Source organism: Geotrypetes seraphini, chromosome 3 (assembly GCF_902459505.1).
Source record: "Geotrypetes seraphini chromosome 3, aGeoSer1.1, whole genome shotgun sequence".
NCBI classification, from domain to species: domain Eukaryota; kingdom Metazoa; phylum Chordata; class Amphibia; order Gymnophiona; family Dermophiidae; genus Geotrypetes; species Geotrypetes seraphini.
In genome coordinates, this window is record NC_047086.1 from 215,695,943 (window position 1) to 215,711,948 (window position 16,006).

The window sequence follows — 16,006 nt, forward strand, 5'->3', positions numbered from 1 at the left end:
CAGGCCCTCCTGCCCTCGACGCAAACCCCCCTCCCCCCAACGACCGCCCCCCCCAAGAACCTCCGACCGCCCCCCAGCCGACCCGCGACCCCCCTGGCCGACCCCCACGACACCCCCAACCCCCTTCCCCGTACCTTTCTGTAGTTGGCCGGACAGACGGGAGCCAAACCCGCCTGTCTGGCAGGCAGCCAACGACGGAATGAGACCGGATTGGCCCATCCGTCCCAAAGCTCCGCCTACTGGTGGGGCCTAAGGCGCCTGGGCCAATCAGAATAGGCCCGGGAGCCTTAGGTCCCTCCTGGGGGCGGGGCCTGAGGCACATGGGCCCAACCCGACCATGTGCCTCAGGCCCTGCCCCCAGGAGGGACCTAAGGCTCCCGGGCCTATTCTGATTGGCCCAGGCGCCTTAGGCCCCACCAGTAGGCGGAGCTTTGGGACGGATGGGCCAATCCGGCCTCATTCCGTCGTTGGCTGCCTGCCGGACAGGCGGGTTTGGCTCCCGTCTGTCCGGCCAACTACAGAAAGGTACGGGGAAGGGGGTTGGGGGTGTCGTGGGGGTCGGCCAGGGGGGTCGCGGGTCGGCTGGGGGGGCGGTCGGAGGTTCTTGGGGGGGGCGGTCGTTGGGGGGAGGGGGGGTTTGCGTCGAGGGCAGGAGGGCCTGGGATCCCTCCTGCCCGTAATGTAGTGCAGGGTGGGGTTAGGGGGTCGCCGTGGCCAGGAGGACTTGGGCTCCCTCCTGGCCCGATATTGTCGGGGAGTTGGGGAATCGGCGGGGCAAGAGGGCTTGGGCTCCCTCTTGCCCCGGTCGTGTCGGGGAGTGGGGGGGGGCAAGAGGGCTTGGGCTCCCTCTTGCCCCGATCGTGTCGGGGAGTCGGGGGGGCAAGAGGGCTTGGGCTCCCTCTTGCCCCGATCGTGTCGGGGAGTCGGGGGGCAAGAGGGCTTGGGCTCCCTCTTGCCCCGATCGTGTCGGGGAGTCGGGGGGGGGGGCAAGAGGGCTTGGGCTCCCTCTTGCCCCGATCGTGTCGGGGAGTCGGGGGGGCAAGAGGGCTTGGGCTCCCTCTTGCCCCGATCGTGTCGGGGAGTCGGGGGGCAAGAGGGCTTGGGCTCCCTCTTGCCCCGATCGTGTCGGGGGTGCCAGGGACCACACGGAGTCACCCACCGTACCACCCGATTCGGGTAAGCGCAGGTATCGGTGGGTGGCTTATTTGCGGGGGGGTGCCTTATTTTACATTTTTTTCTAAAAAGGGGGGGCTGTCTTATTTGATGGCCCTGCCTTATCATCGGGGAAACACGGTAGAAAAAAAAAAAAAAATGAACAGTTAAGTCCCAGTTTTTGCCGCTGAGACTCTGCCCTCTCTCACTGTAAAATTAGACTCTACTTAGTCTGTCTTTAAATTTAAAAAATGTGTGTTGTTTTAAAAAACAATTATGTTTTTAGATGTATCTAAATAAAAATAATAACCAAAAATTTATCTTTTTTTATGTCATCTTAGCATATTTTATGCTGCAGAACGAATTATTTTTTTTTACATGTATTCTTATGGGAAAACGCGTTTCACATAACGAACGTTTCGCATAACAAACTTGCTCCTGGAACCAATTAAGTTCGTTGTGTGAGGCACCACTGTATTTTGATTAGGTCTTAGACCATTTTCTTAGTAGAGGCTCAGGTTGTCTCTCCCAAGGACATTTACCTTGTGAACACATGGTCCTCTCTTTATTCTTTTGCTAAGCTTTAGAAGCTGAATCTGTGGGCTAGAGAGGATAGCACCTTCAGCGGGGCAGTGGTGCAGGGAGCTTTGTCTTCCCCTCCCCCACCCAGATGGATGAGTTTTGGTACATCCGATTAGGATGGACTAGTCTAGCTAGATAATAATGAAGGTAAAATTTATTCTTACCTGTTAATTTCTTTCCTTGAGTCTTCCTAAACCATCCTACTTGAAGGACTGGGGTTTGGTAGTACCCACTTGTTGCTTGGTCTGTTTCTCTGAGCTCCTTTATAGCTTTAGGTTGTTTTGATTCTGTTCTTAGAGGTTTCAGAGGATCCTGTGATGGTGTTATTTTGTGGGTTGTTAGAGGCATAATGACTAGCTTCAGGTTATACTGCTGTTATACTGGTGGTTATCCCAGGACAAGCAGGCAGCATATTCTTAACTGATGGGTGACGGCACCGACGGAGCCCCGGTACGGACAATTTTAGAGTGATTGCACTCTAAGAACTTAGAAAGTTCTAATTAGGCCGCACCGCGCATACGCGAGTGCCTTCCCGCCCGACGGAGGCGCGCGGTCCCCAGTTTCTTAGTTTCCGCGGAGCTAAGAAGACGCGTTTTTTTCAACGGCCATTGAAAAACTTTTCCATGCCTTCCCGCTCGAGTGTTTTTTTTCTTGAGAGTTCCTCTCTCTTCTTTCTTTTTATTCTCTTTCTTTTCACATTCAAAAAAACCCAACAAAAAACAGTTTCTTTTTCTTTTTCCGTGTTGCCCCGGCGGGGCCTGTTGCCACCATCGAAGCCTCCGCCTTCGATTTAGCAGAGGCCGTCTTTACCTTCATGCCTCTGCAGCCAGGCTTTAAGAAGTGTCAACGGTGTGCACGTCCCATCTCCCTGACCAACCCCCACAATTGGTGTCTACAGTGCCTGGGTCCGGATCACAGGGCTTCTACTTGCACCCGTTGCACTTCTCTTAAAAAGCGCACCTTAAAAAATAGACAAATTCAGCAAAAACTGCTCTTCGGTGCCGCTATGACTGATCCCTCAGCATCCACCCCGACGTCGGCAGCCCCTTCTAAATCAACACCGAATGACATCGTTCCGGTGTCACACCCTCCAGGTAAGTCAGCTAAGAAGCCTTCCTCTTCCCTGGAGAGGCCTCCGGTCGCTCCAGCAGAGAGTCCAATCCTGCTGACCTTGAGGCGCCTTCGTAAACACTCCACCCCTAAAGAGGTGAGTGCATCTTCATCGGCCTCCTCATCCTCTGGGCGTCGAGCGGCACCGCAGGTACCGCAGAAAAAGAAAGCGATACCGGTGCCTTCTTTGGATGATCGTATTGCGACCATCCTCCAAGTCCAACTCAAAGAGCAATTACAGCAGCTTCTTCCTGCTCTGTTGGCACCGAACCTTCCAGTCCCAGTCCGTTTTGAGCCTCCGGTACCAGTCCGATCTGAAATTCCGGTACCAGTCCGATCTGATCTACCAGTATCGGTTACAGAGCAGCCTCTCTTATCGGCTTCCACTCTGTCGGTACCGATGCATGCCGCCTCTTCGATCTCTATGCCTGTGTTATCTGCAGAGACGAGAGGCCTGCACCGTGCCGTTCAAACGACATCTGAGCAGCCACAGCCTTCTGGACATTCCCGGCACTGGTCTCTTCTCACTTCTCCGGGCACCGCTTCTCTGCGGTCCGGGAAGTCGGTGCGCAAAACTTTGCACACTGAGCCTTCGACACCGGGCTCCCAAGGTCAGGACTCTCAGGTACGTGATCCTGATCTGTGGGACGACTCCGAAGAGCCTCTGGTGTCTGATAAGGAGGCTTCTTCGGCTGAGGATGACCCTTCTATCTGGGAACCTTCTAAACCTGATCAATCCTCCTTCACACACTTTTTGAAGGAGATATATGACTTCCTCTCTATTCCTTTGGAGGCTGAATCCAAGAAATCTAAGGCATTCCTTGAGGCTTTGGACTTTGATCAGCCTCCAAAGGAATTTCTTAAATTGCCCTTCCATGACATTTTGAGGGAAACTTTTTATAAAAATTTGGAGACACCTTTAACCATCCCTGGTGCTCCTCGCAAGTTGGACACTTTGTATAAGGTCATTCCCATTCCTGGCTTTGACAAGCCCCAACTCCCCCATGAATCCTTGCTGGTTGAATCTACTCTCAAAAAGACTGCGGGCACTAGTGTCTATGCTTCTGTCCCTCCTGGCAGAGAGGGAAAGGCCATGGATAAGTTTGGGAAGCGATTATATCAAAATGCTATGCTTGCCAATCGCTCAGGTAATTACGCCTTTCATTTCTCTTTTTACCTGAAGCACCTCATTCAACAACTGGCTTCCCTTGAGAAGTATTTCCCTGAACGGAAAATACCTTTATTTCACCAATATACTTCCAGTTTGTTACAGCTCCACAAGTTCATGGTCCGTTCAATTTACGACACCTTTGAACTGACCTCGAGGGCTACAGCGATGTTCTGTTGCTATGCGCCGTTTAGCTTGGCATAGGGTTTCGGAGCTAGATATCAACCACCAGGACTGCCTTGCCAATGCTCCTTGCCTCAGGGATGAGTTATTTGGTGACTCTCTAGACACCACTACACAAAAATTGTCTGCACATGAGACTAGATGGGACACTCTCCTGAAAACCAAAAAGAAGCCTCCCCCTGCTCGGCCTTTTTGTCAACAATCTTCTTATCAACGCCGCTACTCTGCTCGTCCCCTACCACCTGTTCCTCAGCAACCTCGACAGCAGCGTCAGCAATGCCAGCAGCCTCGTACTCAACAGCAGCAACCGGTGAAACCTCCTGCCCCACCTAAGCCTACTCAACCCTTTTGACTTCATTTTCCAGGGCCTAGCCAGTCTTCCACCATCTTCCCATTTTCCTCAGCCATTGGGAGCACATCACTTCAGACCAGTGGGTTCTAAACATCATTCGCCACGGCTGTTCTCTCAACTTTCAGACTCTTCCCACCCACAGTCCTCCAAAAGAGTCTGCTTTGAACACATCTCAGTCCTCCCTCCTCCTTCAGGAAGTCCAATCCCTTCTTCTTCTGAACGCCATCGAGGAAGTTCCTCTAGATCAGAAGGGGCAGGGATTCTACTCCCGCTATTTTCTGGTTCCCAAAAAAACCGGGGACCTCAGACCCATATTAGATCTCAGGGATCTCAACAAATGCTTGGTCAAAGAGAAATTCAAAATGCTCTCTCTAGCCACACTTTATCCTCTTCTCACTCAGGGCGACTGGCTATGCTCCCTCGATCTCAAGGAGGCTTACACTCACATCCCTGTCAATCTGACCTCCAGACAGTACCTCAGGTTTATGATCAATCACTGTCATTACCAGTACAAAGTGTTGCCCTTCGGTCTAGCCTGCTCTCCCAGGGTCTTCACAAAATGTCTCATTGTTGTGGCCGCTTTTCTCCGCTGTCACCATTTCCAAGTCTTCCCTTACCTGGACGACTGGTTAATCAAGGCTCCTTCATCTCAGGAGGTGGTTCATGCCACCAACCAGACCATCCTATTTATCCAAATTCTGGGTTTTGAGATCAACCTGCCCAAGTCACATCTCATCCCCACTCAGCAACTTCAGTTCATTGGAGCGATCTTGGACACTGTTCTCATGAGGGCGTTTCTTCCATCCAACCGCCTTCAGACCCTTCTTCATCTCTGTCAGCAGGTGCTCTCATAGCTTTCCATCTCTGCAAAACAAATGATGATACTCTTGGGTCACATGGCCTTGACAATTCATGTCACCCCCTTCGCACGTCTTCACCTGCGCACTCCTCAATGGACCCTAGCTACCCAATGGTCCCAGGCGACGGATCCTTGTTCGCGACACATATCTGTGACATCGTCTCTTCGACAGTCTCTGCAATGGTGGTTGAAATCTTCCAATCTCTCCAGAGGCCTTCTGTTCGATCTGCCTCCTCATCATCTAGTCATCAACACAGACGCATCCCCATATGCCTGGGGAGCTCACTTGAACGATTTCCAAACTCAAGGTCTTTGGACTGCCCAGGAAAAGAAGCATCACATCAATTTCCTGTAACTTAGAGCGATGTTTTATGCCCTCAAGGCTTTTCAGCATCTCCTCTTTCCTCAAGTACTACTACTTTGCACAGACAATCAAGTTGCAATGTACTACATCAACAAACAGGGTGGGACGGGCTCTCGCCTGGTGTGTCAGGAGGCCCAAAAGATTTGGTCTTGGGTGACAGCTCGCCATTTATTCCTGAAAGCTATCTACATTCAGGGAGAGCAGAATTCCTTAGCAGACAATCTCAGCAGAATTCTCCAACCCCACGAATGGTCTCTCGATCCCATGACTTTCCAGTCCATTTTCGCTCAATGGGGCACTCCTCAGGTGGACCTTTTTGCGGCTCCTCACAATCATCAACTGCCCCAGTTTTGCTCCAGACTCTACTCCCCTCACCGTCTGGCACCTGGATTGGACCAATCTATTCCTTTATGCATTTCCTCCTCTACCTCTCATGTTGCGAACCTTGTTCAAGCTCAAGAGGGAACGAGCCACCATGATTCTCATCGCTCCACGGTGGCCCAGGCAACATTGGTTCTCCCTTCTGCTTCAACTCAGTTCCAGGGAACCCATACTTCTTCCACTGTTTCCTTCTCTGCTTACTCAGCATCAGCAGTCCCTCCTACATCCCAACCTGCAGTCTCTGCACCTGACAGCTTGGTATCTCTCGGGCTGACCTCGGCTCACTCACTTCTTTCTCAGCCTGTCTGTTCGATTCTTGATGCTTCCAGGAAGCCGGCCACTCTTCAATGCTATCAACAGAAGTGGACCCGGTTTTCTTCCTGGTGCCTTCTGCATCATCATGATCCAACTTCACTAGCAGTAGAACTAGTGTTGGATTATCTTCTTTCCTTGTCTAACTCTGGTCTCAAGTCTACTTCTATCAGAGTCCACCTCAGTGCCATTACTGCTTTTCATGAGCCAGTTCACGCAAAACTTCTTACTGCTCATCCTTTGGTTTCCAGATTCATGCGGGGACTTTTCAATGTGAAACCACCTCTCATGCCCCCTCCTGTGGTCTGGGATCTTAATGTGGTTCTTTCCACCTTAATGAAGCCTCCTTTTGAACCATTGGCCACAGCTCATTTCAAATTTCTCACTTGGAAAGTGCTCTTCCTTATTACTCTCACCTCTGCCATGAGGGTCAGTGAGTTGCATGCACTAATTGCAGATCCACCTTTCACTGTCGTTCACCATGACAAGGTGGTTCTGCGTACACATCCAAAGTTTCTCCCTAAGGTTGTATCTGACTTTCATCTTAACCAGTCCATTGTCCTGCCTGTATTCTTCCCGAAACCTCATTCTCATCCTGGAGAACAGGCTTTGCATACTTTGGACTGTAAGCGTGCTTTGGCTTACTATTTAGAGCGCACTAAGCCTCGCCGCTCATCTCCTCAACTTTTCCTGTCTTTTGATCCCAATAAATTGGGTCATCCTGTTTCTAAACGTAAGATATCCAATTGGCTTGCTGCTTGCATCTCGTTCTGTTATGCTCAGACTGGACTGCCACTGGAAGGTTCTGTCATGGCCCATAAGGTTAGAGCTATGGCAGCATCTGTGGCTTTCCTCAGATCAACTCCTATTGAGGAAATCTACAAGGCTGCTACTTGGTCCTCAGTTTATACTTTCACATCTCATTATTGTCTGAATGCATTCTCCAGACGGGATGGACACTTCGGCCAATCTGTTTTACAAAATTTATTTTCCTAATGGCCAACCTTCCCTCCATCCCTTTTTTTGTTAGCTTGGAGGTCACCCATCAGTTAAGAAATATGCTGCCTGCTTGTCCTGGGATAAAGCACAGTTACTTGCCGTAACAGGTGTTATCCAGAGACAGCAGGCAGATATTCTTATGTCCCACCTACCTCCCTGGGTTGGCTTCTTAGCTGGCTTATCCTAACTGGGAACCGCGCGCTTCCATCGGGCGGGAAGGCACTCACGCATGCGCGGTGCGACCTAACTAGAACTTTCTAAGTTCTTAGAGTGCAATCACTCTAAAATTGTCCGTACCGGGGCTCCATCGGTGCCGTCACCCATCAGTTAAGAATATCTGCCTGCTGTCCCTGGATAACACCTGTTACAGTAAGTAACTGTGCTTTACTGGAAACTGTTAACATAGTAACATAGTAAATGACAGTAGATAAAGACCTTGGAATGGTCCATCCAGTCTGCCCAGTAGTCATTTATTATACAGTATATTCATGGTTAAATTGTCTTTTCTTTAATATTTCTGGTCAATAGACCAGAGGATCCTGTGAGGTATTATTTTATGGGTTGTTGGAGGCATACTGACTAGCTTCAGGCTGCATCTGCTGTTATACTGGTGGTTACTGGAAACAGTTTTTTCTCTACCTCCATCTTCTGATTAGAAGATATACCCACTGGTGTGGACTGATCTAGCAGGACTTGGTGAAAGGAAATCAACAGGTAAGAATGAATTCCATCATGGAAGATCCTTGGGAACTCCAAGTTGGTTCTTATTTAAGAAGGTTACTGAATCATCTACCAATCTAGCATAAGGATGCCAAAATAGTAGTGTATTCCTGCGTTCAAAACGCCTTGCAAAGGTGGGTGGGGGTGGGGAGGAATGACAGGGATTCATGTGCATCTTTAAAGGGTTGGTGCCTAGTAGCTGAATCTAGGAAAAGCCCTGGTACATGGACTTTAAAGCTAGGACTGTCGCTGCAGAGACCCAAGTACACTGGTTGGGGAAGGAGGGGAAAATATATTGGAAAAATTTACCAGATAGCAGTGAATGAAGGTTGTGGCACTAAATCCCAGGCCTAATGATTTGAGCTGGAGACCCAAAGAAACAGGTGGGTCAAAGGAAGAAAAAAAATCTGATTAACACAGCTACAACACTGTCTATTCTTCTTCTGTCCTAGAAAAGTCCATTTTATGTATTGCTGGTAGGAGGCTGGTCTTTTTCTCTGTATGTCATTCAGCTGGTTATCAAGAATTTACAAGACATCTGCAAAGGATACTGGCAGTATCTATTGGGTAAGGAGGACTTTTAGCTGTTCATATATTTGTCATATTTTAGCAGATTGAGAGAATCCCCTCCCCCAATATTAAAATATTATATTAAATTTTGAAGTGCTCATAATTAGTGAGAAGATATTAGGGGAGATGGGACTCATAGATTTTAATCAAATAGATTAAAGTCATTAGAAAGATGATTTAAATCATGGCCATGACATTATGAATGGATTAATGGCATTAATTTACCAAATAATTTAAACATTGCATGAATATGTAGCCTTATGCTACATAATTAAAAACTATTCCTTATTTCATGATGAATAACATTTGGACTATAATGTATCTTCCAATGCAAAGGATGCAGTAGGCTTGACATGTATGTTTCTTCCTTTCACACGTGAGGTTTGCAGAAGACATCTACATTTTTCAACTCCACCTCCTTCTATCACTGGGCAGTCACTCAACTCTTCAGTATTTTCTTCTGCATGTGAAAATTGAAGGTGTCTTTTTCTGCTCTGTGTGTAATGTATTATTTTGGGGGTTTTATCCAATTTTCGAGGCTCCCTAGTGCTCCACGGGTTCTCAGAAATCCTGGGACAGCTCTGCCTGGGAGAAGATAAGTCTCTGGATCAGAGCGCGGTAGCTGCGAAGGCATCCCTTTTGCAAGGAACTTACGTAGCTTACTAACTTTTCGGCAGTTCGGGGAGTGTTCCCCTGTGAGCTTGGCTTGCCCCTGATTTTATCAGGCACTTGAATGGCCCCTGAATTACCAGCTGTGTCTTCCCCTGAAGACGTGTGAGGAGCTAACAGGATCGACAGTTTTCAGACCCTTGGGGTCTGACTAAAAGGCAGCCCGAAGAGACAAGCTCATAGAGAAATCTACAACCTTGTCTGAGGCAGAAATCTTCTTCATAGTCTAAACTAAACCTTAGGCTTATATACCGCATCTTCTCTATAAAGATAGCTGCAGTGAGACCTGATGCAGGCAAAGCACCTTTCAGTTTTGTAAGTACAGTGCATTACTGTCTAAGGGAGACATCGAAAGGGTGGGGGGTGGGATCTTGAAATTTGAAGGGTATCTAGAGCTTCCTACAGGGTCACCCACCTCCAAAATCCCCTTCCCAGAATTTTTGGAACTTTATTAAGCTCTCCTGGGCTGTTTTTTGGTGCTAAAATGCTTCCTTGGTAGCCGTCTTGGATTTCCTAATTTATTTTAAAAGTTTCTATTTGTCTCAAAACACCTTGATTTGGCTAATAACTGATTTCTATGGACTCCCCAGGCCTTTCTACCCCTATATCATGCCAGCTTTGTGCTGTATGATTGGCTGAGGAACATCCATATGCCACGTGCTGTGGAGCAGGTGAGGTGGGGGCGGGAGTGCTTGGCCCCTTCTGGTCCCTCCAGGGTCCTAGAGTCACAGGAAGCTAGTTTGTTAGGACATTAGAGCCCTGAAATAGTGACTTAGCAGCAGCAAAGCACAAGTGGGGAGATGCCTCTTGAGCCCAGGAGGGCATAAGAAGTTCCCCTGCAGAAATCTTCATATGATCCAGGACAAGGATTTGACTCTGGTGTTCATCAGTTTGAGGTTTGAAGTTTATGTGAAGTACAAAATGTCTGCACAGTTTAGTTTTGCTGTTGGTGGCGCAAGTGAGTTTATCTGTATAGAGCCCAGTTCTCCAGCGGAAAGCTTGGCTACAGGAACTGGAGATCAGTTTGAAAAGGACTCGAATGATTGGAGTGTCAGGTCAGGATCAATGCATTTGCTCCTTCAAAGTGAATCCTCAGGTTTAGAGGGTTCTGGGTCTCGGGTGGGTGAGCACAGCCCAGAGTCTGTGGCAGCCCTGGACCAGGGAGAGAACCAGATGGTTTGCAGACTTTTCAAACCAGTGGTCTCAGCATTTTTTTTACCACACCCAAGGTAGATTCGATGGTAGTGTAAGTAACTAAGTGTACTTCGCTCCCTAGCAAGGGAGGAATGATCTTAAAAGATGCACAGGATTGAAGGGTAGACTTGGGTCATCAAAAGACAGTTTGTGACTTTAATTCTGGTCCTGAAAGTGGCTTCCTTCGTGGTGTGTGCTTGCCATAAGATGCTGTGCCAGACTCCATCCATGTTGGAGAGCACATAACCCCCAGGTGTTACCATTGGGGGTAGATTATGTAGCAGATGCCCTATACAACATTTTTAGGGTCATGAGCAAGGTGTCTGCTTATTCAGTCTCCGCCCACGGAATGCTCTGGATCAGATAGTGGGTGGAATATTCTGCTTCTAGAGCTTTGAGCAGGAGGTATAGTGTGATGTAGTGGTTAGAGCTTATAGCCTCATCACCCTGAGGTTGTGGGTTCAAACCGCATGCTGTTCCCAGTGACCCTGGGCAAGTCACTTAATTTTCCACTGCTCCAGGTATATTAGATAATGAGCCCATCGGGACAGATAGGGAAAATGCTTGAAATACCTGTATGCAAACTGCTTTGACTGTAGTTGTATAACTACAAAAGGCAGTATACAAGTCCTAATCCCTTTCCTTTCCCTAAAGGGCAAATGCTCTTTGGCAAAGGGATGGATGATCTTATGGCCAGTGGGGTAGATCGTCATTGCCAGACAGTAGACCACATGCCCCCAGAAAGGTGGAGGGGGGGTGTCCAGTCGTGATTCCTTTTGTGGCTACAAGCAGTCTTGCTGCTGCTCAGAGGTTGAAACAGAGTTTTGGCGGTTCTAGATAACCTCAGGCATCCACCCCCTGCTCTGAAGCTAGTACCAAAAAGTCCCAATGCCACCAGGCAAGAGCATGAGCTTCCCCAAATAGGAGAAAGAGACTCAAAGGGCAAAGAGGCCTGGGCATAGATCTGTTTGATAAATGGGTGCGGGACATCATTCGATAGGGCTACAAGCTCACATTTTTTTGCCCTCTTCGGGATTTTTTGTATACTCCCCAGCAGGAAGACCAGAGAAAGGAGTCAGAGCAACAGTAGTTGGTACCAGATGCAGAATTGGGTGTGGGCAGATACTCGATGTATTTTACTGTGCCCAAGAAAGACTCAGACGATTAGAGGCCCATGTTGGATCTGAAGTCTGTCAGTGAAGCAATGAAGGTGCCCGAATTTCGTGTTTTTTTTAAATTATATAATTTATTCTTTATTAAGGTTCATATTTTTATGATCACATCAATCCAAAATTTCAAATAGAGACGACGTGTTCAGTCATAGCTTCGATGGCACCTGGGGAATTCCTAGCCATGCTGGATTTAATGGATGATTACTTACATATTTCCATTTTCCCAGAACACAGGTTCCATGTACTGGAAAGGCATTTCTAGTTTTCGGCGATCCCTTTTTGATTAGCAACAGTGCCTCACATATTTACAAAGGTAATGGGTAGCTGTAGCACACCTGAACAAGGCAGGGATTCAGGTTCATCCATACTTGGATGACTGGCTGATTAAAGCCTCATCCAAAGCAGAGGGTCTCCAGGCAATGGCACAAGTTGTACAACTCTTGCAGGACCTGGGATGAATTATCAGTTTACAGAAGAGTCATCTAGAATCAGACCAATCCCTGGAATATCGGGGAAGTCTTTTCATTATGACAGAGGTTCTTGTTTCCTTCCAGAAGCACACAAACTAAAACTAAGACGGCAGATCTTGTGAAATCCTGGCAAGGCCAGCTCCTATGGCCTAGCACTATCTTCAGTTGCTGGGCTCCATGCAACCATATACGTAGTGCCTTGGGCCATGCAACCATATACGTAGTGCCTTGGGCAAAAGCTCGTCTTTGTCCTCTTCAGGGTGCACTACTTTCCCACTGGTCTCCACAAACAGATTCACTCCAGATGCAGTTGCCTTGGATGGCAGAAGTGCAAAGTCTGTGCTAGTAACTCTGGGTGGAGATGCTTTCCAAGGGATTACCTTTCACATTTCCTTTTCTGTGATACTGACGACAGATACCAGTCTGTTCAACTGGGGAGGTCATTGCTAGGGACACCCAGTTCAGGGCCAATGGTTACCTTCTCAGAGGAACTGGTCCATCAACAGATTGGAACTGAGAGCCATTCGGCTAACCCTGAAGGCCTTTGAAAAGTATCTGGAAGGCAAAGTGATCGGGGTTTTCTCGGACAAGGCCAGAGCAGTGGAAGACAGAGGGCACCAGGAATGCTCAGTTAAACTTGGAGGCCCAGTTGTTGTTTTATTGGGCAGAAGCGCACCTAGAAGCTATATATGCAGCACATGTAGGCGTGAACGATGTTAAAACTGATTTTCTCAGTCACCAGACCTTGGATCCGGGGGAGTGGTCACCTTCCCAGAGTGTGTTGACAGAACTGTTCCAACAATTGATCTGATGGCATCAGCACACAACAGGAAAGTACCTCTGTTCTTCAGCTAATGATTTGAGCCAGGAAGCACCGACGTAGATGCTCTAGTCTAGCCTTGGCCAGAAGAAGAGCTGCTATACATGTATCCTTCATGGCCAATTGTAGGCTGGGTCATTCAAAGAATAGTGACTCATTTCAGGTTGATTTAATGGTGCCAGATTGACCTTGTTCGTGATAAGTGGTCCTAGAATGGCTACAGAGGGACAGATGCCTCAGGCTAGCCTTACAGCCAACGCTCCTGTCACAGAGGCCAATTGTCCTGGAGTATCCATAATGCTTTGGTCTTATGGTATGGCTCCTGAGTGCATAGCTTTAGCACAGAAAGAATGCTCAGGGGTAGTCATAACTACCGTTTTACAATCCAAGAAGCCAGCAACTATTGCAGCTTACAGTAAATAGTGGAAAATATTTCAGCACTGGTATGAGGTCAGAAGGTAGAGCTGTACACAGCTGCCATATCCGTAATCCTGTCAGTCCTTTAGGACGGCCTTGAAAAGGACCTAGAGGTTGGCTCTCTTGAGGTGCCGATAGTCGGTCTCTTGTGCTTTAGAGCTCAAGTAGAAAAAGAGTCCTTGGTTTCCCATCCTGACATAGCTAGGTTCCTGAAGGAAGTATTGCAGCTTCATCCTCCTGTGTGACGACCATTCCCTACGTAGAATCTTAATATGGGTTTGAGGGCCCTTTGTAAGACTCCATATGAACCCCTACAGAATGCGTCATTGATGGATCTTACAGTCTAGACAGTTTTCCTGATGGCTGTTGCCTTGGCAAGAAGAGTTTGAGTTACAGGTTCTGTCATGCAGGGAATCTTTCCTCTGATTTAAGGAGGTAGTTGCATCTCTACTCAGTGCCGCCTTTTCTTCCAAAAGTGGTTTTGGCCTTTCATGTAACATAGAAACATAGAAATTGACGGCAGATAAGGGCCACGGCCCATCTAGTCTGCCCACCGCAATGACCCTTCCCCACCTAACTCAATGAATAGATCCCACATGTCTATCCCATTTGGCCTTAAAATCAGGCACGCTGATGGCCTCAGTGACCTGAAGTGGAAGATTGTTCCAGCGGTCAACCACTCTTTCAGTGAAAAATAATTTCCTGGTGTCACTGTGCAGTTTCCCTCCCCTGATTTTCCACGGGTGCCCTCTGGTTGCCGTGGGACCCTTGAGAAGGAAGATATCTTCTTCCACTTCGATGCGACCCGTGAGATACTTGAACGTCTCGATCATGTCTCCCCTCTCTCTGCGTTCCTTGAGTGAGTAGAGCTGTAACTTATCCAGCCTTTCCTCATACGGGAGATCCTTGAGACCCGCGATCATCCGGGTGGCCATTCTCTGGACCGACTCTAGTCTCAGCACATCTTTTCGGTAATGCGGCCTCCAAAATTGCACACAGTACTCCAGGTGTGGTCTCACCATGGATCTATACAATGGGATAATGACTTCAGGCTTACGGCTGACGAAACTCCTGCGTATGCAACCTATGATTTGCCTTGCTTTGGAGGAAGCTTGCTCCACTTGATTGGCAGCTTCATGTCCTCACTGACGATCACCCCTAAGTCACGTTCTGCTTCAGTTCTTGTTAGGATCTCGCCATTTAGGGTGTAAGTCTTGCATGGATTTTGGCTGCCCAGGTGCATGACTTTGCATTTTTTGGCATTGAAGCTGAGTTGCCAGGACCTAAACCAGCGCTCCAGTAGTAGTAGGTCGTGCATCATGTTGTCGGGCATTGAATTTTTGTCTGTTGTACTCTTGGCCACTACATTGCTTAGTTTGGCGTCATCAGCGAATAATGTTATTTTACCTCGGAGCCCTTCTGCCAAGTCTCTTATGTAGATGTTGAACAGGATCGGGCCCAGGACGGAGCCCTGTGGCACTCCACTGATCACCTCCGTCGTTTCGGAGGGGGTGCCATTCACCACTATCCTCTGAAGCCTACCCTCAAGCCAGTTCCCAATCCATTTCGTCAACGTGTCGCCCAATCCTATAGAACTCATCTTGCTCAGCAACCTGCGATGTGGTAAGCTATCGAATGCTTTGCTGAAGTCCAGGTATACGATGTCCAGGGACTCCCCAACATCCAGCTTTCTCGTCACCCAGTCAAAGAAGCCGATCAGGTTGGATTGGCAGGATCTCCCCTTAGTAAATCCATGTTGACGGGGATCCCGTAGATTCTCCTCGTTCATGATAGTATCCAATTGGCATTTGATTAGAGTTTCCATTAGTTTGCTCACTATTGATGTGAGACTCACCGGTCTGTAGTTTGCTGTCTCCATCTTGGAGCCTTTCTTATGAAGTGGAATGACGTTAGCCATTTTCCAGTCCAACGGGACGTTACCTGTACTAAGGGAGAGATTGAAGAGCGCGGATAGCGGTTCCGCCAAGACATCACACAACTCCCTGAGCACCCTGGGGTGTAGGTTGTCAGGCCCCATTGCCTTATTAACCTTGAGCTTTGACAGCTCGCAGTAGACACTGCTGGGCGTAAACTCGAAATTACTAAACGGATCAGCTGAGTCAACCCTTGTCTGCAGCTGAGGACCAAGTCCCGGCGCCTCGCGGGTGAAGACTGAGCAGAAGTATTCATTTAACAGTTGGGCTTTTTCCGAGTCTGTTTCTGCATAGTCTCCCTCTGGTTTCCTGAGGCGTACTATCCCACCTGAGTTCTTGTTCCTGTCACTGATATACCTGAAAAAGGATTTATCTCCTTTCTTTATGTTCCTTGCTAAAGACTCCTCCATGCGGAATTTGGCCTCCCTAACTGCTGTTTTGACTGCTTTTGACTTGGCCAGATAGATTTCCCTGGAGTCCTGTTTCCCTGATTGTTTGTAAGAGATGAATGCTTTTTTTCTTCTCCTTGATGAGGTCTGAGATCTCCGCAGAGAACCACTGTGGCTTATTGTTCCTAC

The 16,006-nt window shown here is 48.3% G+C and overlaps 1 protein-coding gene across 2 annotated transcripts in view; it reads left to right on the forward strand.

The window, feature by feature from the left end:
* NEMP1 (nuclear envelope integral membrane protein 1) overlaps positions 1-16,006 on the forward strand; it is a 139,814-nt gene that overhangs the window by 82,862 nt on the left and 40,946 nt on the right. For both annotated transcript variants that reach the window (XM_033938017.1, XM_033938018.1), the window contains exon 6: positions 8,635-8,749. In XM_033938017.1, the coding sequence (XP_033793908.1) occupies positions 8,635-8,749 (115 nt within the window). The remainder of the gene's footprint in view (positions 1-8,634; positions 8,750-16,006) is intronic.